This window comes from Pleurodeles waltl, chromosome 7 (genome assembly GCF_031143425.1).
Source record: "Pleurodeles waltl isolate 20211129_DDA chromosome 7, aPleWal1.hap1.20221129, whole genome shotgun sequence".
In the NCBI taxonomy this organism is placed as follows: Eukaryota; Metazoa; Chordata; class Amphibia; order Caudata; family Salamandridae; genus Pleurodeles; species Pleurodeles waltl.
In genome coordinates, this window is record NC_090446.1 from 1,050,046,911 (window position 1) to 1,050,074,082 (window position 27,172).

The 27,172-nt window shown below is 45.5% G+C and overlaps 1 protein-coding gene across 1 annotated transcript; it reads left to right on the forward strand.

Annotated features, from left to right (window-relative positions):
- The first annotated feature begins 4,299 nt into the window (after positions 1-4,299).
- Positions 4,300-25,687, forward strand: LOC138246997 (importin subunit alpha-1-like). Its single transcript, XM_069201745.1, has 9 exons — positions 4,300-4,341; positions 19,298-19,386; positions 21,182-21,450; positions 21,720-21,814; positions 22,554-22,817; positions 23,407-23,640; positions 24,107-24,289; positions 24,484-24,633; positions 25,411-25,687. Exons 1-9 carry the CDS (start codon positions 4,300-4,302, stop codon positions 25,501-25,503), a joined length of 1,419 nt encoding a protein of 472 aa, XP_069057846.1. The 3' UTR covers positions 25,504-25,687.
- Positions 25,688-27,172: the final 1,485 nt, after the last annotated feature.

Below are 27,172 nucleotides of genomic sequence, written 5' to 3' on the forward strand. Positions count from 1 at the left end.
GCAACACATGCGTGTCTTTCCATATCTAGACGATTGGCTAATAAAATCAAGCAATTTTTTACAATGTCGGAAAAACACTCAATACACAATAGAAACGCTACATACACTAGGGTTCACTCTCAACTACCAAAAATCCCATCTTCAACCAGCACAGGTGCAACCTTACCTAGGTGCTATTCTCAATGCGCAAAAAGACTTAGCTTATCCAAATACACAAAGGGTACAAGCTTTTCAAAATCTCATACCACAAATGCAGCCAAATCAACAATACACTGTAAGATTTATCATGAAACTATTAGGAAGTATGACATCCTGCATAGCAATAGTACCACATGCAAGACTAAACATGAGGACACTACAACAGTGCCTCTCACAGCAATGGTCTCAAGCACAGGGTCAATTGCAAGATCTAGTGTGTTAGACCGACAAACCCACAAGTCCCTTCAATGGTGGAATCTCAGCAATTTAATAAAGGGGCAGTCATTTCAAAACCCTGTGCCTCAGACCACACAACCAACGGATGCATCAATGACAGGTTGTTGAGCTCATCGCAACAATCTTACCATTCAAAGGGAAGGGGATTCGCAACAGCTAAATTGTCACATAAACCATTTAGAATTATTAGCTGTGTTCCTTGCCCTAAAAGCGTTTCAGCTGCTTCTCAAACACAAGACTGTCTTGATAAAAACAGACAATATGACGACCATGTATTACCTAAAGAAACCAGGCGGGACACATTCATCTCAACTGTCCCTTCTATCCAAAACAATATGGAAATGGGCAATTCACAATCAAATTCATCTACTAGCAGAATACATCCCAGGAATCCACAATCAGCTAGCGGTTCTCCTAAGCAGAACACACCAACAGATACATGAATGGAAAATTAATTCTCAAGTACTTCCAAAAGTGGGGGGACACTAGAAATAGACCTATTCGTAACAAGCGAAAACGCAAAATGCCAAAACTTCGCATCCAGACACTCTGTCCAAGGGCAATGTTCTATGGATCAACTGGTCAGGGATATTTGCTTACCCTTTTACCCCTCTCTCACTTCCATTTTTGTCAACAAACTGCGTCATACTTCTCTCACCATGATACTCATAGCCCCAATGTGGGCACAACAACATTGGTACACAAAACTCCTAGACCTGTCAGTAGTACCTCACTCCAAACTTCCAAACATACCGGATTTGTTAACACAAAACAAAGGACAAATCAGACATCCAAATCCCAGTGCTCACAACTTAGCGATTTGGCTCCGGAAGTCATAGAATTTGGATACTTACAACTTCCATTAGAATGCATGGAAGTTCTCAAACAAGCATGCAAGCCTACAACTAGGCAATGCTATGCTAACAAATGGAAAATATTTGTTTATTACTGTCAATCTAACAATACTGACCCACTTACAGCATCAATACAAGATATTGTATGCTACCTACATTTACAGAAATCAAATTTAGCTTTCTCGTCCATTAAACTTCATCTTACTGCTATATCAGCAGTTTTACAAACTGTACAACATACTTCACTCTTTAGAGTCCCAGTTATTAAAGTCTTCATGGAAGGACTAAAACGTATTATTCCACCCAGAACATCACCTGTTCCTGCCTGGAATCTCAATATTGTACTCACCAGATTAATGGGCCCACCTTTTGAACCCATGCCTTTATGTGGGATTCAATTCTTAACCTGGAAAGTTGCTTTTCTAGTAGCTATAACTTCATTACGAAGAGTTAGTGAAATACAATACAAAAATTCACTCTTGAAGAACCCTTTTTCCAAGTACACAAACATAAAGTTGTACTTAGAACCAATCCAAAATTACTGCCAAAGGTGGTATCACCTTTTCACATAAACCAAACAGTGGAATTGCCAGTCTTCTTCCCACAGCCTGATTCAACTGCAGAAAGAGCCCTTCGCACTCTTGACCTTAAAAGAGCTCTTATGTACTATGTGGATAGAACAAAAGAATTCAGAAAAACACAGCAGCTTTTCATAGGATTTCCTTTATGCGGTTGTTGAAAAGCAATCTCTAAACAAGGATTAGCAAGATGGATTGTTAAATGTATACAAACATGTTACATTAAGGCAAAAAGAAAACTTTTAATCACACCTAAAGCACATTCCACTAGGAAAAAAGGTGGTTCTATGGCATTTTTAGGAAACATACCAATGGCAGACATATGTAAAGCTGCCACATGCTCTACACCACATACATTTATAAAGCATTATTGTGTAGATGTATTTTCAGAGCAACAGGCCAATGTAGGTCAAGTTGTCTTAAGAACATTATTTCAAACAACTCCAACTCCTACAGCCTAGCCACTGCATTTTTTGGGGGGAGAGTAACTGCTTTCTAGTCTATGCATAGCATGTGTATCTGCAGCTACACATGCCATCGAACTGAAAATGTCACTTACCTAGTGTACATCCGTTCGTGGCATGTAGTGCTGCAGATTCACATGCACCGTCCCTCCTCCCTGTAAGCCCGTAGTCGTTGCAGTTTTTATAATTTGTACATATGTATATACATTTACATTTGCATGGACATCTATCTTTACTTACTATTTCTGTACAACATTTATTTTACTACACTCATCACTCCTTCCTACAACTTTTTGCGGGAAAACTATCTAACAACGGAGTCGATGCCCATGCACAGTATGACCTAGTTGGTGGAATAATGCATAGCATGTGTATCTGCAGCTACACATGCCATTGAACATATATATATATATATATAGCTGCAGATACACATGCTATGCACATGTCCTGCCATCTAGTGTTGGGCCCGGAGTGTTACAAGTTGTTTTTCTTCGAAGAAGTCTTTTCGAGTCACAGGACCGAGTGACTCCTCCTTTTCGGCTCCATTGCGCATGGACATCGACTCCATCTTAGATTGTTTTCTTTCCGCCATCGGGTTCGGACGTGTTCCTCTTCACTCCGGTTGTTCGAGTCGGAAAAACTTATAATCCATCGAAAATCGTCGGTATTGTTCTCGATCGCATCCCATCTAGCATCTACACCTCGGTACCGGTGGATATACATCTTCGGTTGCCCTTCAGGGCACCCACGCCCAACTTGAGCCTGGTCGGCCCGACCACAAGTATTGTCGAAGCCTCATGGACCGGACCCCGTTCAGATTCTGCCCTCGGTGCCACGCCAAGTATCCCTACACAGATCAACATCTGGTTTGTAATCTGTGTTTGTCTCCAGATCATCGAGAGGATACTTGTGAAGCCTGTAAATCCATCAGTTTGAAAAAGACCTTACGAGACCGAAGAGCGAGAAGGTTACAGATGGCGTCCAGAAGCACCAAACGCCTTGACGCAGAAGAGGAGGAGATGATTCACACCGCCATCTCCGTTCAGGGATCCGATTCCGAAGAGTCCGACATTGACTGACCACTCACAGCAGGCCAGCATGTGAGTACGCTTACCCCAACCCAGACCAAGACCAAACATAAGGCCTCGGGGACGCTACTGCCGGAAGGCCATGGCTCCACCCATAAGAAATCGACTGGTGACCAAGTTACATCTTTGGCACCGAAAAAGGCCACGCCTGTTACGAAGACTTCGGACTCGAGCCGAGGCACAGGCTCCGAAAGCATACAACACCGACCCATCGAATCGAGACCCCGGAAGTCACTTTCGGAACCAATTTAACAATTACTCCAGGTCCTTCGGTGGCAAAAAAAAACGGCTTCGGAGCCGAAAAAATTCCTATACAGAGGAGTATGGACTTACGAAACAGTTAAAAGAAAGCCATAGATTTGAGGAAGAACTACAACCAATGGAGGATTTTGATGACCAACAAGCCAGGATACAGATCCACAAGGACACTGGCAAGATCCTCACAGCACCTCCTCTCAAAATAAAAAGAAAACTGTAATTTCATGGACGTTTGGACACTGAACAGCCAACAGCTAAAGTGCCAAGATAGAAATCTCCGCCTCCCAAGTTTTCTCCTCACCAGTCTCCTCCTCACTCTCCTCAACGGACTGTCTCCCCACCTGCTACACCCACTGCACAGTCTCCAACACATACTATGCAGTCACATCAGGGCATAGATCCATGGGATCTCTACGATGACTCAGTATCAGACAATAGCCCAGAGTGCTACCCATCTAAGCCATCGCCACGTGAGGATAGCACCTTGTATACACAGGTTCTAGCTAGGGCAGCAGCTTTCCACAATGAGAGCATGCACACAGAACCTCTAGAGGACAACTTCTTATTCAATACATTGTCCTCAACCCACGCCACATACCAAAGCCTACCCATGCTCCCCGGTATGCTCAAACATGCCCAGCAGATATTCCAAGAACCGGTTAAAGTAAGTGCTATAACCCCAAGGGTAGAGAAACAATACAAACCACCACCCTCAGACCCAGTGTATATCACACAACTGCTGCCCCCCGATTCAGTAGTGGTCAGCGCAGTGAGGAAAAGGGCTAACTCACAGTCCTCTAGAGATGCACCCCCTCCAGATAAGGAAAGCAAAAAATGTGATGCTGCAAGGAAAAGGGTTGCGTCACAAGCAGTCAATCAGTGGCGCTTAGCTAATTCGTAGGCCCTTCTAGCTAGATATGACAGGGCTCATTGGGATGAGATGAAGGACATTATTCCGCATCTCCCCAAGGAACACCAAAAGAGAGCCCAGCAGGTAGTAGAGGAGGAACAGGCAATTACAATCAAATAAGATTGGCGCTAGACTCAGCTCATACAGCCGCAAAGACTATAAATACGGCTGGCACCATTAGGCGGCATGCATGGCTCAGGTCATCAGGTTTTAAACCTGAAATCCAACAGGCCGTCCTCAACATGCCTTTTAATCAGCAGCAATTATTCGGCACACAGGTGGACACATCCATAGATGAGATGAAAAAAGACACCGACACTGCCAAAGCAATGGGAGCGCTTTACTCATCCCAATACAGAGGAACATTTCGGAAACCTCAATATAGGGGAGGCTTCAGGCCACAGCCCTCCATGCCATCCACCTCACACTCCAAACCCTCATACCAGACACAATACCAAAGAGGGGGATTTTGGGGATCCTACAGAGGACAGTTTCCCAAATCCAGAGGAAAATTCCAATCCTCAAAACAAGCCACTAATAACAAACAGTGACTTTGTCATCACCTTCCCTCAACACACTTCTCCTGTGGGAGGAAGACTGAAAATGTTCCACGACCAATGGTTAGACATCACAACAGACGCATGGGTACTATCCATTATCCAACATGGTTACTGCATGGAGTTCACACAATTTCCTCCGGACATTCCCCCAAAAGCGCACAAACTTTCATCTCAACATCTTGCAATGTTACAAACAGAAGTACAGGCACTACTACTCAAACAAGCCATAGAACTAGTGCCACATCATCAAAAAGGAACAGGGGTTTACTCCCTGTACTTCCTTATTCCCAAGAAAGACAAAACGTTAAGGCCAATATTAGATCTCAGGACTCTCAATCTCTACATCTGATCAGAACACTTTCACATGGTAACACTACAAAATGCAGTCCCACTGCTGCAACAGGGAGAATTTATGACAACACTGGATCTAAAAGATGCGTATTTTCACATAACCATCCATCCAGCTCACAGAAAATACCTCAGGTTTGTTATACAAGGAAAACATTACCAATTCAAGGTATTACCCTTTGGGATAACAACAGCCCCCAGAGTCTTTACAAAATGCCTTGCCGTAGTAGCAGCATACATAAGGAGACAACATATGCATGTATTCCCATATCTCGACGATTGGCTAATTAAAGACAACACTCAAAAACAGTGTCAAGATCACACACGTTATGTAATAGATACCCTACACACACTAGGGTTATCAATAAATCACCAAAAATCTCACCTGCAACCATCGCAAATTCAGCAGTACTTAGGAGCTACACTGAACACTCAAAAGGCACTTGCAAGTCCAAGCCCACAAAGAGTGCAATCGTTCAACACCATATTGCCAAAAATTCAGCCAAACCAGCACTACACTGTTCGTTTTGTCATGAAACTGCTAGGTATGATGGCATCATGCATCGCTATTGTCCCAACCGCAAGGTTACACATGCAGCCCTTACAACAATGCCTCGCAAAACAATGGTCGCAGGCACAGGGTCATCTCTAAGATCTAGGGTTGATAGACCGCCAAACCCACATTTCGCTTCAGTAGTGGAATCCCACAAATTTAAACAAAGGGCGGCCATTTCAAGACCCTGTGCCTCACACCATTCTCACAACAGATGCATCAATGATTGGATTGGGCGCACATCTCAACAATCACAATATTCAGGGACAATAGGACAACAAACTGAAGCAGCTTCATATAAATCATTTAGAAATGTTAGCAGTCTCCCTAGCACTAAGAGCCTTTCAACCGCTTCTTGCTCACAAACACATTCTTGTCAGAACAGACAATATGTCAACAATGTACTACTTAAACAAACAAGGAGGAACCCACTCATCACAACTTTGCCTTCTAACACAAAAAATTTGGCATTGGGCAATACACAACATTCACTTGGTAGCTCAATACATTCCAGGGATTCACAATCAGTTAGCAGACAACCTCAGTCGAGATCACCAACAAACTCATGAGTGGGAAATTCACCCCCAGGTACTTCACAAATACTTTTGTCAGTGGGGGAAACCAAACACAGATCTGTTTGCCACCAACCACAACACAAAATGCCAAAACTTTGCATGCAGGTACCCACACCCTCAGTCCAAGGGCAATGCTCTATGGATCAACTGGTCAGGGATATTTGCTTACGCTTTTCCCCCTCTCCCGCTCATTGCATTTTTGGTCAACAAACTGCGTCAAAACAAACTCAAACTAATACTTATAGCTCCAATGTGGGCACGCCAGCCATGGTACACCACACTGCTAGACCTGTCAATAGTACCACACGTCAAACTCCCAAACAGGCCAGACCTGCTGACACAGAACAAACAGCAGATCAGACACCCTAATCCAGCGATGCTCAATCTAGCTATCTGGCTCCTGAAATCTTTGAGTTTGGGTATCTAAATCTTCCACCAGGGTGTATGGAAGTCATTAAACAGGCAAGAAAAACTACCAGCAGGCAGTGTTATGCTAACAAATGGAAAAGATTTGTTTTCTACTGTCAAGCAAAACACATAACACCTTTAGATGCGTCCATAAGAGACATCGTAAGTTGTTTACTCCACCTACAAAAAGCAAATCTAGCTTTTTCATCCATCAAAATATATCTCACTGCAATTTCTGCTTATTTGCAAAATAAACAGATCAAATCCCTATTCAGGGTACCAGTCATTAAAGCTTTCTTGGGGGGTCTATAACGAATCATACCTCCAAGAATGCCACCAGTACCCTCATGGAATCTTAATATTGTACTTACACGACTTATGGGTCCACTTTTTGAACCCATGCTCTCTTGTCAGATTTAATTCCTAACTTGGAAAGTAGCATTTCTAGTGGCAATCACTTCATTACGTAGAGTTAGTGAGATAGAAGCATTCACTATTGAACAACCCTTTATACAAGTACACAAACATAAGGTTGTACTCCGCACAAACCCTAAATTTCTACCAAAAGTCATCTCACCGTTTCATTTAAACCAAACAGTGGACCTCCCAGGCTTCTTCCCACGGCCAGAATCAGTGGCAGAAAAAACTAAACAGTTGTTTGTCGCATTCCAAAAACCTCATACTGGTAATCCTATATCAAAACAAGGCATAGCCAGGTGGATAGTGAAATGTATACAAACCTGTTACCTAAAAGCTAAAAGACAACTGCCAGTTACGCCAAAGGCGCACTCCACTAGGAAAAAAGGAGCAACAGTGGCATTTCTAGGAAACATACCAATGACTGAAATTTGAAAGGCAGCCACTTGTTTGAAACCTCATACATTTACCAAGCATTACTGTGTAGATGTGTTAGGAACACAACAAGCCACAGTAGGACAGGCTGTACTAAGAACATTATTTCAGACAACTTCAACTCCTACAGGCTGACCACCGCTTAGGGGAGGATTTCTGCTTTGTAGTCTATGCATAGCATGTGTATCTGCAGCTACACATGCCATCGAACGGAAAATGTCACTTACCCAGTGTACATCTGTTCGTGGCATGTTCCGCTGCAGATTCACATGCGCACTCCCTCCTCCCCGGGAGCCTGTAGCCGTTTACGTTATATTTAAAATTTGTACATATGTATATACATCTCTATTCCATTGCATGGACACACCTTTATTTAAACTCTGTATATACATCTCTATTCCATTGCATGGACATCTCTTTCTTTACACTCTATCACTCCTACCTTACCCTCTGCGGGAAAACAATCTAAGATGGAGTCGATGCCCATGCGCGATGGAGCCGAAAAGGAGGAGTCACTCGGTCCCATGACTCGAAAAGACTTCTTCGAAGAAAAACAACTTGTAACACTCCGAGCCCAACACTAGATGACAGGACCTGTGCATAGCATGTGAATCTGCAGCAGAACATGCCACGAACAGATGTACACTGGGTAAGTGACATTTTCCATCCTCCCTGGAAGCCTGTAGTCGTTGCAGTTTTATTACTTGTACATATACATTTACATTTGCATGGAAATCTACTTTTACTTACTATTTTTATAGAACATTTATATTCTTACACTCTGTAGGAAGTTGGCTCTGTATGTGCTATTTCAAAGTAAGGAATAGCATGCACAGAGTCCAAGGGTTCCCCTTAGAGGTAAAATAGTGGTAAAAATAGATAATACTAATGCTCTATTTTGTGGTAGTGTGGTCGAGCAATAGGCTTATCCAAGGAGTAGTGTTAAGCATTTGTTGTACATACACATAGACAATAAATGAGGTACACACACTCAGAGACAAATCCAGCCAATAGGTTTTTATATAGAAAAATATATTTTCTTAGTTTATTTTAAGAACCACAGGTTCAAATTTTACATGTAATATCTCATTCGAAAGGTATTGCAGGTAAGTACTTTAGGAACTTCAAATCATCAAAATTGCATGTATACTTTTCAAGTTATTCACAAATAGCTGTTTTAAAAGTGGACACAGTGCAATTTTCACAGTTCCTAGGGGAGGTAAGTATTTGTTAGGTTAACCAGGTAAGTAAGACACTTACAGGGTTTAGTTCTTGGTCCAAGGTAGCCCACCGTTGGGGGTTCAGAGCAACCCCAAAGTCACCACACCAGCAGCTCAGGGCCGGTCAGGTGCAGAGTTCAAAGTGGTGCCCAAAACACATAGGCTAGAATGGAGAGAAGGGGGTGCCCCGGTTCCGGTCTGCTTGCAGGTAAGTACCCGCGTCTTCGGAGGGCAGACCAGGGGGGTTTTGTAGGGCACCGGGGGGGACACAAGCCCACACAGAAATTTCACCCTCAGCAGCGCGGGGGCGGCCGGGTGCAGTGTAGAAACAAGCGTCGGGTTTGTAATGGAAGTCAATGGGAGATCTAGGGATCTCTTCAGCGCTGCAGGCAGGCAAGGGGGGGGTTCCTCGGGGAAACCTCCACTTGGGCAAGGGAGAGGGACTCCTGGGGGTCACTTCTCCAGTGAAAGTCCGGTCCTTCAGGTCCTGGGGGCTGCGGGTGCAGGGTCTCTCCCAGGTGTCGGGACTTGGGATTCAAAGAGTCGCGGTCAGGGGAAGCCTCGGGATTCCCTCTGCAGGCGGCGCTGTGTGGGCTCAGGGGGGACAGGTTTTGGTACTCACAGTATCAGAGTAGTCCTGGGGTCCCTCCTGAGGTGTTGGATCGCCACCAGCCGAGTCGGGGTCGCCGGGTGCAGTGTTGCAAGTCTCACGCTTCTTGCGGGGAGCTTGCAGGGTTCTTTAAAAGCTGCTGGAAACAAAGTTGCAGCTTTTCTTGGAGCAGGTCCGCTGTCCTCGGGAGTTTCTTGTCTTTTCGAAGCAGGGGCAGTCCTCAGAGGATGTCGAGGTCGCTGGTCCCTTTGGAAGGCGTCGCTGGAGCAGGATCTTTGGAAGGCAGGAGACAGGCCGGTGAGTTTCTGGAGCCAAGGCAGTTGTCGTCTTCTGGTCTTCCTCTGCAGGGGTTTTCAGCTAGGCAGTCCTTCTTCTTGTAGTTGCAGGAATCTAATTTTCTAGGGTTCAGGGTAGCCCTTAAATACTAAATTTAAGGGCGTGTTTAGGTCTGGGGGGTTAGTAGCCAATGGCTACTAGCCCTGAGGGTGGGTACACCCTCTTTGTGCCTCCTCCCAAAGGGAGGGGGTCACAATCCTAACCCTATTGGGGGAATCCTCCATCTGCAAGATGGAGGATTTCTAAAAGTTAGAGTCACTTCAGCTCAGGACACCTTAGGGGCTGTCCTGACTGGCCAGTGACTCCTCCTTGTTTTTCTCATTATTTTCTCCGGCCTTGCCGCCAAAAGTGGGGCCTGGCCGGAGGGGGCGGGCAACTCCACTAGCTGGAGTGTCCTGCTGGGTTGGCACAAAGGAGGTGAGCCTTTGAGGCTCACCGCCAGGTGTGACAATTCCTGCCTGGGGGAGGTGTTAGCATCTCCACCCAGTGCAGGCTTTGTTACTGGCCTCAGAGTGACAAAGGCACTCTCCCCATGGGGCCAGCAACATGTCTCGGTTTGTGGCAGGCTGCTAAAACTAGTCAGCCTACACAGATAGTCGGTTAAGTTTCAGGGGGCACCTCTAAGGTGCCCTCTGGGGTGTATTTTACAATAAAATGTACACTGGCATCAGTGTGCATTTATTGTGCTGAGAAGTTTGATACCAAACTTCCCAGTTTTCAGTGTAGCCATTATGGTGCTGTGGAGTTCGTGTTTGACAGACTCCCAGACCATATACTCTTATGGCTACCCTGCACTTACAATGTCTAAGGTTTTGTTTAGACACTGTAGGGGTACCATGCTCATGCACTGGTACCCTCACCTATGGTATAGTGCACCCTGCCTTAGGGCTGTAAGGCCTGCTAGAGGGGTGGCTTACCTATACTGCATAGGCAGTGAGAGGCTGGCATGGCACCCTGAGGGGAGTGCCATGTCGACTTACTAGTTTTGTCCTCACTAGCACACACAAGCTGGCAAGCAGTGTGTCTGTGCTGAGTGAGAGGTCTCCAGGGTGGCATAAGACATGCTGCAGCCCTTAGAGACCTTCCTTGGCATCAGGGCCCTTGGTACTAGAAGTACCAGTTACAAGGGACTTATCTGGATGCCAGGGTCTGCCAATTGTGGATACAAAAGTACAGGTTAGGGAAAGAACACTGGTGCTGGGGCCTGGTTAGCAGGCCTCAGCACACTTTCAATTGTAAACATAGCATCAGCAAAGGCAAAAAGTCAGGGGGCAACCATGCCAAGGAGGCATTTCCTTACACAACCCCCCCCCCAAACGAAAGAGGATGAGACTAACCTTTCCCAAGAGAGTCTTCATTTTCTAAGTGGAAGAACCTGGAAAGGCCATCTGCATTGGCATGGGCAGTCCCAGGTCTGTGTTCCACTATAAAGTCCATTCCCTGTAGGGAGATGGACCACCTCAACAGTTTAGGATTTTCACCTTTCATTTGCATCAGCCATTTGAGAGGTCTGTGGTCGGTTTGAACTAGGAAGTGAGTCCCAAAGAGGTATGGTCTCAGCTTCTTCAGGGACCAAACCACAGCAAAGGCCTCCCTCTCAATGGCACTCCAACGCTGTTCCCTGGGGAGTAACCTCCTGCTAATGAAAGCAACAGGCTGGTCAAGGCCATCATCATTTGTTTGGGACAAAACTGCCCCTATCCCATGTTCAGAGGCATCAGTCTGCACAATGAACTGCTTAGAATAATCTGGAGCTTTTAGAACTGGTGCTGAGCACATTGCTTGTTTCAGGGTGTCAAAGGCCTGTTGGCATTCCACAGTCCAGTTCACTTTCTTGGGCATTTTCTTGGAGGTGAGTTCAGTGAGGGCTGTCACAATGGATCCATATCCCTTCACAAACCTCCTGTAATACCCAGTCAAGCCAAGGAATGCCCTGACTTGAGTCTGGGTTTTTGGAGCTACCCAGTCCAGAATAGTCTGGATCTTGGGTTGGAGTGGCTGAACTTGGCCTCCACCTACAAGGTGGCCCAAGTAAACCACAGTTCCCTGCCCTATCTGGCATTTGGATGCCTTGATAGAGAGGCCTGCAGATTGCAGAGCCTTCAAAACCTTCTTCAGGTGGACCAGGTGATCCTGCCAGGTGGAGCTAAAGACAGCAATATCATCAAGATAAGCTGTGCTAAAGGACTCCAAGCCAGCAAGGACTTGATTCACCAACCTTTGGAAGGTGGCAGGGGCATTCTTTAAACCAAAGGGCATAACAGTAAACTGATAATGCCCATCAGGTGTGGAGAATGCTGTTTTCTCTTTTGCTCCAGGTGCCATTTTTATTTGCCAGTACCCTGCTGTCAAGTCAAAGGTACTTAAGAATTTGGCAGCACCTAATTTGTCTATGAGCTCATCAGCTCTTGGAATTGGATGAGCATCTGTCTTGGTGACAGAATTGAGCCCTCTGTAGTCCACACAAAACCTCATCTCTTTCTTTCCATCTTTGGTGTGAGGTTTGGGGACTAAGACCACTGGGCTAGCCCAGGGGCTGTCAGAGCGCTCAATTACTCCCAATTCCAGCATCTTGTGGACTTCCACCTTGATGCTTTCCTTAACATGGTCAGACTGTCTAAAGATTTTGTTTTTGACAGGCATGCTGTCTCCTGTGTCCACATCATGGGTACACAGGTGTGTCTGACCAGGGGTTAAGGAGAAGAGTTCAGGAAACTGTTGTAGGACTCTCCTACAATCAGCTTGCTGTTGGCCAGAGAGGGTGTCTGAGTAGATCACTCCATCTACTGTGCCATCTTTTGGGTCTGATGACAGAAGATCAGGGAGAGGTTCACTCTCTGCCTCCTGATCCTCATCTGTTACCATCAACAGATTCACATCAGCCCTGTCATGGAAGAGCTTAAGGCGGTTCACATGGATCACCCTCTTGGGGCTCCTGCTTGTGCCCAGGTCCACCAGGTAGGTGACCTGACTCTTCCTTTCTAGTACTGGGTAAGGGCCACTCCATTTGTCCTGGAGTGCCCTGGGAGCCACAGGCTCCAGAACCCAGACTTTCTGCCCTGGTTGGAACTCAACCAGTGCAGCCTTTTGGTCATACCAAAACTTCTGGAGCTGTTGGCTGGCCTCAAGGTTTTTGGTTGCCTTTTCCATGTACTCTGCCATTCTAGAGCGAAGGCCAAGTACATAGTCCACTATGTCCTGTTTAGGCTCATGGAGAGGTCTCTCCCAGCCTTCTTTAACAAGGGCAAGTGGTCCCCTTACAGGATGACCAAACAGAAGTTCAAAGGGTGAGAATCCTACTCCCTTCTGTGGCACCTCTCTGTAAGCGAAAAGCAGACATGGCAAGAGGACATCCCATCTCCTTTTGAGCTTTTCTGGGAGCCCCATGATCATGCCTTTTAATGTCTTGTTGAATCTCTCAACCAAGCCATTAGTTTGTGGATGGTATGGTGTAGTGAATTTATAAGTCACTCCACACTCATTCCACATGTGCTTTAGGTATGCTGACATGAAGTTGGTACCTCTGTCAGACACCACCTCCTTAGGGAAACCCACTCTGGTAAAGATACCAATGAGGGCCTTGGCTACTGCAGGGGCAGTAGTCGACCTAAGGGGAATAGCTTCAGGATACCTGGTAGCATGATCCACTACTACCAGGATATACATATTTCCTGAGGCTGTGGGAGGTTCCAGTGGACCAACTATGTCCACACCCACTCTTTCAAAGGGAACCCCCACCACTGGAAGTGGAATGAGGGGGGCCTTTGGATGCCCACCTGTCTTACCACTGGCTTGACAGGTGGGGCAGGAGAGGCAAAACTCCTTAACCATGTTGGACATATTGGGCCAGTAGAAGTGGTTGACTAACCTCTCCCACGTCTTGGTTTGTCCCAAATGTCCAGCAAGGGGAATGTCATGGGCCAATGTTAGGATGAACTTCCTGAACAGCTGAGGCACTACCACTCTCCTAGTGGCACCAGGTTTGGGGTCTCTGGCCTCAGTGTACAGGAGTCCATCTTCCCAATAGACCCTATGCGTTCCATTTTTCTTGCCTTTGGACTCTTCAGCAGCTTGCTGTCTAAGGCCTTCAAGAGAGGGACAGGTTTCTTGTCCCTTACACAGCTCCTCCCTTGAGGGTCCCCCTGGGCCTAAGAGCTCAACCTGATAAGGTTCAAGCTCCAAAGGCTCAGTTCCCTCAGAGGGCAGAACTTCTTCCTGAGAAGAGAGGTTCCCTTTCTTTTGCTGTGTTGCAGTTGGTTTCCCAACTGACTTTCCTGTTCTCTTGGTAGGCTGGGCCATTTTTCCAGACTCCAGCTCTACTTTTTCACCCTGTGCCTTGCATTGTGCTCTTGTTTTCACACACACCAGTTCAGGGATACCCAGCATTGCTGCATGGGTTTTTAGTTCTACCTCAGCCCATGCTGAGGACTCCAGGTCATTTCCAAGCAGACAGTCCACTGGGATATTTGAGGAGACCACCACCTGTTTCAGGCCATTGACCCCTCCCCATTCTAAAGTAACCATTGCCATGGGATGTACTTTTCTCTGATTGTCAGCGTTGGTGACTGTGTAAGTTTTTCCAGTCAGGTATTGGCCAGGGGAAACCAGTTTCTCTGTCACCATGGTGACACTGGCACCTGTATCCCTCAGGCCCTCTATTCTAGTCCCATTAATTAAGAGTTGCTGTCTGTATTTTTGCATGTTAGGCGGCCAGACAGCTAGTGTGGCTAAATCCACCCCACCCTCAGAAACTAGAGTAGCTTCAGTGTGGACCCTGATTTGCTCTGGGCACACTGTTGATCCCACTTGGAGACTAGCCATACCAGTGTTACCTGGATGGGAGTTTGGAGTGGAACCTTTCTTGGGACAGGCCTTGTCTCCAGTTTGGTGTCCATGCTGTTTACAGCTATGACACCAGGCCTTTTTGGGATCAAAGTTTTTACCCTTGTACCCATTGTTTTGTGAAGAGGCTCTGGGCCCACCCTCCTGTGCAGGTTTTTGGGGGCCTGTAGAAGACTCTTTACTATTTTTAGTTTTGGTTGTCTCATCACCCTTCCCCTGGGGAGTCTTTGTGACCCCTTTCTTTTGGTCACCCCCTGTTGAAGTCTTGGACACCCTTGTCTTGACCCAATGGTCCGCCTTCTTTCCCAATTCTTGGCGAGAAATTGGTCCTAGGTCTACCAGATGCTGATGCAGTTTATCATTGAAACAATTACTTAACAGGTGTTCTTTCACAAATAAATTGTACAGCCCATCATAATTACTTACACCACTGCCTTGAATCCAACCATCTAGTGTTTTCACTGAGTAGTCTACAAAGTCAACCCAGGTCTGGCTCGAGGATTTTTGAGCCCCCCTGAATCTAAACCTATACTCCTCAGTGGAGAATCCAAAGCCCTCAATCAGGGTACCCTTCATGAGGTCATAAGATTCTGCATCTTGTCCAGAGAGTGTGAGGAGTCTATCCCTACACTTTCCTGTAAACATTTCCCAAAGGAGAGCACCCCAGTGAGATCTGTTCACTTTTCTGGTTACACAAGCCCTCTCAAAAGCTGTGAACCATTTGGTGATGTCATCACCATCTTCATATTTAGTTACAATCCCTTTAGGGATTTTCAACATGTCAGGAGAATCTCTGACCCTATTTATGTTGCTGCCACCATTGATGGGTCCTAGGCCCATCTCTTGTCTTTCCCTCTCTATGGCTAGGATCTGTCTTTCCAAAGCCAATCTTTTGGCCATCCTGGCTAACTGGATGTCCTCTTCACTGGGGCTATCCTCAGTGATTTCAGAGGTGTTGGTCTCTCCTGTGAGGGAACCAGCATCTCTGACTATTATTTTTGGAGTCAGGGTTTGAGGGACCCTGTTCTCCCTAGATAGGACTGGTAGGGGGGAATTGTCCTCCAAGTCACTATCCTCTTCCTCTGAGTTGCCACCCTCAGAGGGGTTGGCCTTTTCAAACTCTGCCAAAAGCTCCTGGAGCTGTATTTTGGTAGGTTTGGGGCCCATTGTTATTTTCTTTATTTTACAGAGTGACCTTAGCTCCCTCATCTTAAGATGGAGGTAAGGTGTGGTGTCGAGTTCCACCACAGTCACATCTGTGCTAGACATTTTGCTTCTAAAAGTTGGAATACTTTTTAAGAATCTACAACTGGTTCTAGAATCTAATTCAAACTTTTACAAACTTTTAAACTCTAAAAGAAATGCTAAACAGGATCTAACACAAGGCCCTAGCAGGTCTTTTAAGAATTTAGAAAACTTTTCAAATTGCAAAAATCAATTTCTAATGACAATTTTGGAATTTGTCGTGTGATCAGGTATTGGCTGAGTAGTCCAGCAAATGCAAAGTCTTGTACCCCACCGCTGATCCACCAATGTAGGAAGTTGGCTCTGTATGTGCTATTTCAAAGTAAGGAATAGCATGCACAGAGTCCAAGGGTTCCCCTTAGAGGTAAAATAGTGGTAAAAATAGATAATACTAATGCTCTATTTTGTGGTAGTGTGGTCGAGCAGTAGGCTTATCCAAGGAGTAGTGTTAAGCATTTGTTGTACATACACATAGACAATAAATGAGGTACACACACTCAGAGACAAATCCAGCCAATAGGTTTTTATATAGAAAAATATCTTTTCTTAGTTTATTTTAAGAACCACAGGTTCAAATTTTACATGTAATATCTCATTCGAAAGGTATTGCAGGTAAGTACTTTAGGAACTTCAAATCATCAAAATTGCATGTATACTTTTCAAGTTATTCACAAATAGCTGTTTTAAAAGTGGACACTTAGTGCAATTTTCACAGTTCCTAGGGGAGGTAAGTATTTGTTAGGTTAACCAGGTAAGTAAGACACTTACAGGGCTTAGTTCTTGGTCCAAGGTAGCCCACCGTTGGGGGTTCAGAGCAACCCCAAAGTCACCACACCAGCAGCTCAGGGCCGGTCAGGTGCAGAGTCCAAAGTGGTGCCCAAAACACATAGGCTAGAATGGAGAGAAGGGGGTGCCCCGGTTCCGGTCTGCTTGCAGGTAAGTACCCGCGTCTTCGGAGGACAGACCAGGGGGGGTTTTGTAGGGCACCGGGGGGGACACAAACCTACACCGAAATTTCACCCTCAGCGGCGCGGGGGCGGCCGGGTGCAGTGTAGAAACAAGCGTCGGGTTCGCAATGTTAGTCTATGAGAGATCTCGGGATCTCTTCAGCGCTGCAGGCAGGCAAGGGGGGGATTCCTCGGGGAAACCTCCACTTGGGCAAGGGAGAGGGACTCCTGGGGGTCACTTCTCCCGTGAAAGTCCGGTCCTTCAGGTCCTGGGGGCTGCGGGTGCAGGGTCTCTCCCAGGCGTCGGGACTTTAGGTTCAAAGAGTCGCGGTCAGGGGAAGCCTCGGGATTCCCTCTGCAGGCGGCGCTGTGGGGGCTCAGGGGGGGACAGGTTTTGGTACTCACAGTATCAGAGTAGTCCTGGGGTCCCTCCTGAGGTGTCGGATCTCCACCAGCCGAGTCGGGGTCGCCGGGTGCAGTGTTGCAAGTCTCACGCTTCTTGCGGGGAGCTTGCAGGGATCTTTAAAGCTGCTGGAAACAAAGTTGCAGCTTTTCTTGGAGCAGGTCCGCTGTCCTCGGGAGTTTCTTGTCTTTTCGAAGCAGGCGTCGCTGGAGCAGGATCTTTGGAAGGCAGGAGACAGGCCGGTGAGTTTCTGGAGCCAAGGCAGTTGTCGTCTTCTGGTCTTCCTCTGCAGGGGTTTTTCAGCTAGGCAGTCCTTCTTCTTGTAGTTGCAGGAATCTAATTTTCTAGGGTTCAGGGTAGCCCTTAAATACTAAATTTAAGGGCGTGTTTAGGTCTGGGGGGTTAGTAGCCAATGGCTACTAGCCCTGAGGGTGGGTACACCCTCTTTGTGCCTCCTCCCAAGGGGAGGGGGTCACAATCCTAACCCTATTGGGGGAATCCTCCATCTGCAAGATGGAGGATTTCTAAAAGTTAGAGTCACTTCAGCTCAGGACACCTTAGGGGCTGTCCTGACTGGCCAGTGACTCCTCCTTGTTTTTCTCATTATTTTCTCCGGCCTTGCCGCCAAAAGTGGGGCCTGGCCGGAGGGGGCGGGCAACTCCACTAGCTGGAGTGTCCTGCTGGGTTGGCACAAAGGAGGTGAGCCTTTGAGGCCCACCGCCAGGTGTGACAATTCCTGCCTGGGGGAGGTGTTAGCATCTCCACCCAGTGCAGGCTTTGTTACTGGCCTCAGAGTGACAAAGGCACTCTCCCCATGGGGCCAGCAACATGTCTCGGTTTGTGGCAGGCTGCTAAAACTAGTCAGCCTACACAGATAGTCGGTTAAGTTTCAGGGGGCACCTCTAAGGTGCCCTCTGGGGTGTATCTTACAATAAAATGTACACTGGCATCAGTGTGCATTTATTGTGCTGGGAAGTTTGATACCAAACTTCCCAGTTTTCAGTGTAGCCATTATGGTGCTGTGGAGTTCGTGCTTGACAGACTCCCAGACCATATACTCTTATGGCTACCCTGCACTTACAATGTCTAAGGTTTTGTTTAGACACTGTAGGGGTACCATGCTCATGCACTGGTACCCTCACCTATGGTATAGTGCACCCTGCCTTAGGGCTGTAAGGCCTGCTAGAGGGGTGGCTTACCTATACTGCATAGGCAGTGAGAGGCTGGCATGGCACCCTGAGGGGAGTGCCATGTCGACTTACTAGTTTTGTCCTCACTAGCACACACAAGCTGGCAAGCAGTGTGTCTGTGCTGAGTGAGGGGTCTCCAGGGTGGCATTAGACATGCTGCAGCCCTTAGAGACCTTCCTTGGCATCAGGGCCCTTGGTACTAGAAGTACCAGTTACAAGGGACTTATCTGGATGCCAGGGTCTGCCAATTGTGGATACAAAAGTACAGGTTAGGGAAAGAACACTGGTGCTGGGGCCTGGTTAGCAGGCCTCAGCACACTTTCAATTGTAAACATAGCATCAGCAAAGGCAAAAAGTCAGGGGGCAACCATGCCAAGGAGGCATTTCCTTACAGTCCATTATCACACACTGCCTTTTTATACACTGCATAATGCAAGTTGCTATATCCACACAGATTCTTGGTATTAGGATCCATCTTTTCTGGTGCTTTAGAAACTATTATCTTCTATGTAGTTTTGGAGGGCCAAAACTGCTTCATTTAAGAATCTTTGAGTTACACAATTTAAAAATGTGTACCAGTGGTTGGTTTTGTAGTGTTCACACTGCTATATCTGTTCGTAGGTGGCAGTTCCTTGGTCGGTTGATGAAATCGTAAAAGGAATAAATGGTGCAAACTTGGATATCCAACTTCAAGCTACTCAAGCCGCAAGGTAAAGTGCAGGAAGCTATTTAGTTTTTTTTCTTTACTTCTTGTTTGTTGTTGTGTTTTGAAAAGCATTTCCCTGGAAAAATTGTAATTTCAGATGAAGGTCTAGACAATGAGAAGTCATAGCTAGTTTTGCCAACTTTCTGTAATCATTTTGTGAAAGCAACACCTGAGAACAAGGAGTGAATAAGCATCACAGAACTCATTGTTGAAATTTAACTTCATGACTGTGCTCCTCGGGCGGATATTGTGCTTATGGAGTCTGCTTAGTGTGCTGTAGTCTGGAGTTCCAACCCCTTTATCACATCCTGAATAAATGCCTTAACAAATATTGCAGCTCTGGTGCTACAGGTTTACAAAATTAATAAATGTCATCCTAATATAATGAATCCTAATATAATGAAATGGTCGTAATGCCTGAAACGCTCATGGTAAAAATCAGTACCCATCATGGATACTGCACAGTAACCACTGGAAGTATACCGAAAAGTGATGGCTGGAATGCTTGAATTAATCTCGGCCACTGGTAACCAGGGATGCATAAGAACCGGAACACAACCTGTTGTGCTGGGTCGTATTGAAAAGGTCTCAATATTTCTGCCCCCTCCTATTTGACAATGCTGCAGGGGACGTACAATGCATGTGACTTATCACGTGGTCTCAACGACTGTCTTTACCATGCATGCCTGTACCACAATGTTTTTTTTAATTTGTTTTTTTTTGTATTTTGTTAAAGCATGTTTTGTAAAGTAGCATGCATGGTAAATTCGCCCCAGATCTACCCCCTGAAACCTAAAACATACCTGCTCTGTCCATAAAACTGACCTGACCACACCAGTCCTAAAAAAAAAAAAAAAAAAAAAAAACTACCCCGTCCTAAAAACTGCCTCAGTCCCGCTTACCTCTTTCTTGCTCCTTCCTGTTCCTTCTGGACTGTTAGATGCTCTCTGCTGTCACCACGCTAATGCGTGGGAAAGGCATGCATGTGAGACGCATATGCGCGGTAATGGCAGTGCGCTAAATGAATAGCGTTGCATTGACGCGTTGTGGGTGATGCTTCCCCCAATAAGGTAACCGGTACTACTAACCAATACCAGGGCAAGACCCATAGCAAGACGGGCAGTTCACTCACATAGGCAGACACCACCACAAGGCTTACCATCTTATCTTAGTTTTACCACTTTTTCTCAATGTGCTGGAAACAAACACTAATTTATGGAACTGTCAGCGCTCGCAATGGTCACATTCTTGGGTAGGGTCGTCCTTTCCTTGAGACATTGTATTTGAATGTTAACTTGAAAGCATGAGTAGACCATTCCCCACTCACGGGTTGTCCACCAAAACCTTATGTGTTAAAGTAGTTACTTTGGAACATGCAGTACTAAATTATGCGTGTGGTTGTTTTTTTTTTTTCTTCAAAATCAGTCTTGCTTTGCCTTTGTCCTTTTTGATGCGGTATTGTGTGTGCACAAAAAGAGGCTTGGCTAGGGTGGAGGAACGGGGGAATGTTTTTAGTCATACATTCAGATTGTTTTAAACAAAGGTCTCCTCACTCCTTAGTGCATCTGAAGGTGACTGGGTCCCAGAAACTTCCTGGTCTGGGATCCCTCCAGTGCCGTGGATAGGTACTTGCCCATCTCACGGCCATTTTCTTAAAATGTGCTTGTGACACTGCCTTCTCTTTTTGTTGACTGAAATATTGAAACACTTAATATCATCTATGTAAATACAAGAAGCTCGATGTTTCACTTATACCCATTCCAATCTTCTGAATGTATGTTCTGTTCACATACCAACAGGAAACTCCTTTCCAGAGAGAAACAGCCTCCTATTGACAGCATTATCCGCGCTGGTTTGATTCCAAAGTTTGTGGCATTTTTAGGCCGTACAGACTGTAGCCCAATTCAGTTTGAGGCATCCTGGGCCCTAACCAACATTGCATCCGGCACATCAGACCAGACCCGGGCTGTGGTGGAGGGTGGCGCAATCCCTGCATTTATTGCCCTCTTGGCATCTCCACATCCTCACATCAGTGAGCAAGCAGTGTGGGCTTTGGGAAATATTGCAGGTATGTGGCACTTGATTGAGAGAATTCTGTTTTTGGGATGTTTAAGCTCTAGTCTGGGGATTAAAAGCACCCACTCAGTTTTATTACAATCATGAATGAGCGCTGAATGGGTTGACTGCCTTCCCTTGGTTGCTGAAGTACCAGAGTGGCTGCTGGGCAAGGTGTTGACTGGTGCGGTCCCAAGACTGCAACGAGTGCCCTGTTGCTAGTAATAGTAATACTTAATGACGATTGAGTGCACATTTACATGTTTCTGCTCTTTGTGCTAGGTGATGGCTCCTCCTACAGGGACTTGGTTATTAAGTACGGTGCAATTGATCCCCTGCTTGCCTTGCTTGCTGTGCCTGACCTGTCAACGCTTGCGGTAAGGCTTTCTCCACCTTGGTAGGTGTGTAAGGTATAAAACTTTAAAACAAACAGTGTCGTTATTAGACCGAAGGTTAAATATTTCCTCGCATTCCTCCACCACTTACAATTGTTGAAACATTTGGTAGTATTTAACCTACCATCTTATTTCATACTAGCTGAAATCCTGTTTTTGTCAGCCTTGCCCCTTCCCGCTATCCTGGTCAGAACGACTGGGCAGTTCTCTCTCTTCTCCCCCCCCCCCCCCTGCAAAAAAAAAAAACACCCCTCCCCCGGAGTACTGTGACCTGTCATCTGCAGTGTAAATCTGTATTTGGCTCTAGTCTGCTGAAGTGTTCTTCAGATCTGTTGCTTGCAGCGGCCCTCTCCTGGCTTGGACTGTTGCTGTAGCCTATACCGAAGTCTCCTCGAGCATCTCACCTAGCTTTCGTGCCCTTCATTCAGCAACATGGGCCAAGCACTTCCTACGGCTACTCCATAATGTAATATTAAATAGCTGGGTTCAGTTACCTGCAAAATGTTTGTCATGTTCCAAGTTATGGAAATAAAAAAGGTTGCATTATCGACTGTAAATGGCCTGCGTTGGCCAATCAATAACTAGTGTGTTGTATTACAGCCTACTGCAGGGGCCCAAGCCTCCCATTAAAGGTCTGCTTTAGTGTTACTGGCCCGACTTTTTAGGTTTTTACTGTTTTTACGATACTTCAGTTTTCTGACATTTGTCCTTTTAAATGCAGTCTGGATATTTACGAAATCTCACCTGGACTCTGTCAAACCTGTGTCGTAACAAGAACCCAGCACCGCCGCTGGAAGCTGTCCAGCAGATACTACCCACTCTTGTTCGGTTGCTACATCATGACGACAAGGAGGTCCTGGCAGACACGTGCTGGGCCATCTCTTACCTTACGGATGGGCCCAACGAACGGATTGAAGTAGTTGTTGGAACTGGACTAGTGCCTCAGCTGGTCAAGCTCCTGGGATGTGGAGAACTTGCTATTCTGGTGAGCTTAATTTCAATATGAGTGTGCCTGCTTCTCTAAACATTTTATTTATATATATATATATATATATATATATATATATATATACACATACACATACACATACACATACACATACACATACACATACACATACGTCATCAAGTAGCATATGGACACAGTATATGGCAGTGTATACGGGTTTCTAATGTCAGTGCTGGTTTGCATTTAGCTCGTGAAAGAACTTGCCCACAAGCTTGTTCTTAATAAGAATTTGTCTCGTTTTAATGCCAGTCCGTTTGTAGGGAAGCTGTAGTCTGCGTTTGCACAAGATCAATTGGATGCATTATCATGGTTGGATTTGTTTTGCATTCTACATACTTTTTTAAAAGCTGAAGCAAGGATTGGGTAACAGTGCTGTGTCCGGTCTGTGGTTTGTTCACAGCTTGCAACTGCGAATATCTAAGTACCCCTTGACGTGCAGTAAAAGTGCACCTCTGGATTGTGTGTATGTCTTACCAGTAACTGATGTGGTAGGTGTAAGGTCTTGTTATGCACATACAGGGTGCTACAATGGAACTGATTCTTTTGCTGTGAATTTTTTCCTAAGACGCCTTCCTTAAGAGCTATTGGAAATATAGTCACCGGTACAGATGACCAGACACAAGCAGTGATTGAAGCTGGAGCCCTGGCAGTATTCCCAAGTCTGCTCACACATCACAAAAGTAATATTCAAAAAGAGGCTGCCTGGACTCTATCCAACATCACCGCTGGGCGCCAGGACCAGATACAACAAGTTGTGGATCATGGGATTATTCCATATCTTGTGGGAATCTTAATGAAGGTGCGTTACCATGTGCAAATGCCCATACACGTGTGGGGTTGGCCATATGTTGGCTTTGGAAGGGGTCTGAGTGTTCAAGAGCAAGGCAGTGGTGCAGGTAGTGTTAATTGAGTTTGTCAATTTTTATTTATTTTTAATAGGTACATATATTTCATTTAATAATTATGCCAAGCAACTTGCAGTAAGCTAGTTAATTTTGGGATGATTTGCTATACAATCTGGATGGATGGCTTTACCTCAGTGGACCTTTGTATTATAACTTATGATTTGTAGGCGCTTTACATTTTTCATTTAACCACCCTTTCATGCAAGATGGGCTAAGATAGTGTAGAGAAGCCACAGTAGCTGAGTAGACCTTTTTCTTGTCATTAAACACCGGTCTTCTAAAGTTGCCTTAATGAATTGTAAGTGCACAGTTTGTTATGTAGTTGCAAGTCTGTTTTAATATACAATTATCCTACCATAGGCTGACTTCAAAACTCAAAAAGAAGCTGTGTGGGCTGTAACTAACTACACAAGTGGCGGAAGCATCAATCAGGTGGTGTACCTTGTTCAGGCTCAAGTTCTGGAACCCTTGATCAATCTGCTGTCTGTCAAGGACAGCAAGATTGTCCAAGTTATCCTGGATGCCATCACAAACATCTTCTTGGTAAGTTAAGAGCTTGTTTTGAGTGAGTCTTCTGGGCCCTTTACAGTGCTAGATCAGCAGGAAAAAATAGTCCATTCAAGCATAACAGGCTTTTGAACAGTTAAGTTTCAACTTTGGGGTGCGGATATAGTGGCTGGGGTGTTAGCCTCATACTTGTAGATTAGCTCTTAACTAACATGTTTAATTTCTTTCAGGCTGCTGAGAAACTTGATGAGATTGAGAAACTGTGCCTCCTTATTGAGGAGTGTGGTGGACTAGACAAAATTGAGGCACTGCAGGCTCATGAGAATGAGATGGTGTACAGAGCATCCTCAAACTTGATAGAAAAATATTTCTCTGCAGAGGTGAGTGCCCTAATTTGTACTAGTTTGCTGTGTGGGCTTCTGTCCCAAAATCCTAGCCTATCCATGTAGAGAAGCATTACACAATGGCTTCTCGGTGCCCAGCTGGGGGACCTCAGTGCCTGGCTGCCTTCATAAGGGTAAAGGAATGTCCTGTGGCTTTATATAGCCAGTGCCGGCTTTGAGCAAAGGGAAAGCTATCTGCTGAATTAATCTGCTTTAGCCAGCAAGCGCAATGTCTCTGTAGCTGCCGCCAGTGTCCCCTTTCTACGCATGTTAATACCAGCCCTAGATGCTCGAAAGTGGGATTTTTGCTGTAGGAAGAGGCCTTGTTTTAGTGGTCAGTACAGGCAATAACGTGCCCAGTCGATGAACCAAATGTGACAGATTACTTAAGTGAGTCTTTAGAGGGTTGTGGCCTGTTTAACTCTGCTGCTTGTGTAGAACCGGGCTCCTTTCCCTTTGTTTAAATAAAAAACTAATGGCTTGTGAAATGGCAGCTACCTCTCTGGAGGCCAGGGAAGACTCCTCACGTTCACGCCCATTAAAACACCTACGACTAACAATTAAAATCAGGCTCTTTTATCTTGGTTGGATTTTTTTTTATTTTTTTAAATGTATATCTCCACTACGCAGATTTGCTTTCATTTCATACTTTAGGAGTTGATACTTAAAACTGTCCTGTGATTGTAATGCGCAGCACCATAAACTCAGTTTATAATATTTAAAAAAAACACATCTGCGAATGCTATTGTTTAAATTAATGTTTTGTCGCCCTAGGATGAAGAAGATGCAAGTGTTGCACCAGAAACTACCACTGATGGCTATGCTTTCCAGATAGAAGAAAGTAGTACTGGGACTTTCAACTTCTAGCTATTGTTTGGTCGTTCTGTTTCTTTGTCCGTCTTCTGGTTTGTCATTTTCAATGTGAACGTCTAGCACTTTCTTCAGCTCAAACCTACTTGAACAGTTATGGAAAAATATCAATGTGAAATTTGTAAATCTGTCTACGACTTTGTACTGTAAATAAAGTTTCTTTTTAAGTTTATCATCTTCACACTAGTGTGGTGTGTGATGATCTTCATAGGCCAATGTAGTTACTATACTGTAGGAAGTTGGCTCCGTATATACTATCAAAGTGAGGTGTGTGCAGAGTCCAGGGGTTCCCCTTAGAGGTTGATAGTGGCAATAATGGATAATACCAATGCTCTATTTGTGATCGTGTGGTCGAGCAGTAGGCTTATCAGAGGGTAGTATTGAGATTTTGTTGTACACACAGGCATTACTAAGTACACACACTGACTTAACTCCATGCCAATATACTTTTATATAGAGAAATTATTTTCTTACTTGAATTGTGAACCTTGTGGTTCTAAAATAAATTAAGTACATAAATTGTAAGGTACTTGGCATAGGTAAATATGGAACTTTGAAGTAAAACAGTAATGTACACAGCTAAGCAGAAAATGGCAAGCTATTTTAAAAGTGGACACAGTGCAAAATTCAACAGTTCCTGGGGGAGGTAAGTACAAGTTAGTTTAGCATTTAAGTAAAACGCTTACAGTTCAGTCTTCAGGGAATAGGCAGCCCACCCAGCAACACAGGGCTGGTCAGGTGCAGTGGGGATAGGAGGGGTGGGTGGTCCCCAACAGGCACACAAAATACACCCCGAGCGGCACAGGGGCGGCTGGATGCAGTGTGCAAAGTAGGTGTCTGGTTTTGTATTGGTTTCAGTGGAGGGACCCAGGGGGTCACTCTGGTGATGCAGGCAGGGCCAGTCATTGACTGGGCAAATATGAGGGCTGCCTGCTGGTAACTCCTGCACTGGTAGTTGGTGCAGTGCTTCTTCCAGGCATCGGGTTCTTTGTTACTGGGCAGTTGCAGTCCGGGGGAGCCTCTGGATTCTCTCTGCAGGCGTTGCCCTGGGGTTACAGGGTGGTTGTCTCCTGGGGGTCCTTGCTGCAGCGTTGGTTTCTCTGGCACGGGTCAGGGGGCGTCTGGTGCAGAGTGTTGGGGACTCGCGTCCACTTTGACCTTTGTGACCCATTTACATCAAAGAGCTGCTCAGTTAGTGGTGTTAGAAATGGGGTCTCTAGTTGGCAGTGTTTCTTGTCCTGTCCAAGTAGGGACTCTCACTCTAGTCTGGGTAAGGGAGTCACACAGCTAAAAACCCCTGCTTGTCCCTTTGGTAGCTTGGCTCAAGTAGTCAGGCTTATCTCTGAGGCAATGTGTAAAGTATTTGCCCTCCCACACTAACACAGTAGCGTGCTCTGTAACGCACGCTGTAACACACCACAAAAGTACTACACACCAGTTTAGAAAAATAGCTAACCTTTATCTGAGTAAAACAAGACCAAAACCATAAAAATCCAACTTACACAAGCAAAGATTATATCTTAGTATAGTGCTTAAAACGCAATAGCTCCAACTAGGGCTACCACAATGTTTAGACTGAGTTGTGTCCAACACCACTTGCAAGGATGTGTGGGCTGGTCACACGGACCCCAGGTACAGTACCTTGGGAGACTAGGAGGAAACTGAC

What these genes read in the sequence shown, in the direction of transcription:
- LOC138246997 (XM_069201745.1), top strand. Translation starts at nt 4,300, where the DNA reads ATGCTCAAACATGCCCAGCAGATATTCCAAGAACCGGTTAAA. An exon ending in GTGGAGAACTTGCTATTCTG is followed by an intron (nt 22,818 to 23,406) that starts GTGAGCTTAATT and finishes TTTTTTCCTAAG; the next exon opens with ACGCCTTCCTTAAGAGCTAT. An exon ending in TTGTGGGAATCTTAATGAAG is followed by an intron (nt 23,641 to 24,106) that starts GTGCGTTACCAT and finishes ATCCTACCATAG; the next exon opens with GCTGACTTCAAAACTCAAAA.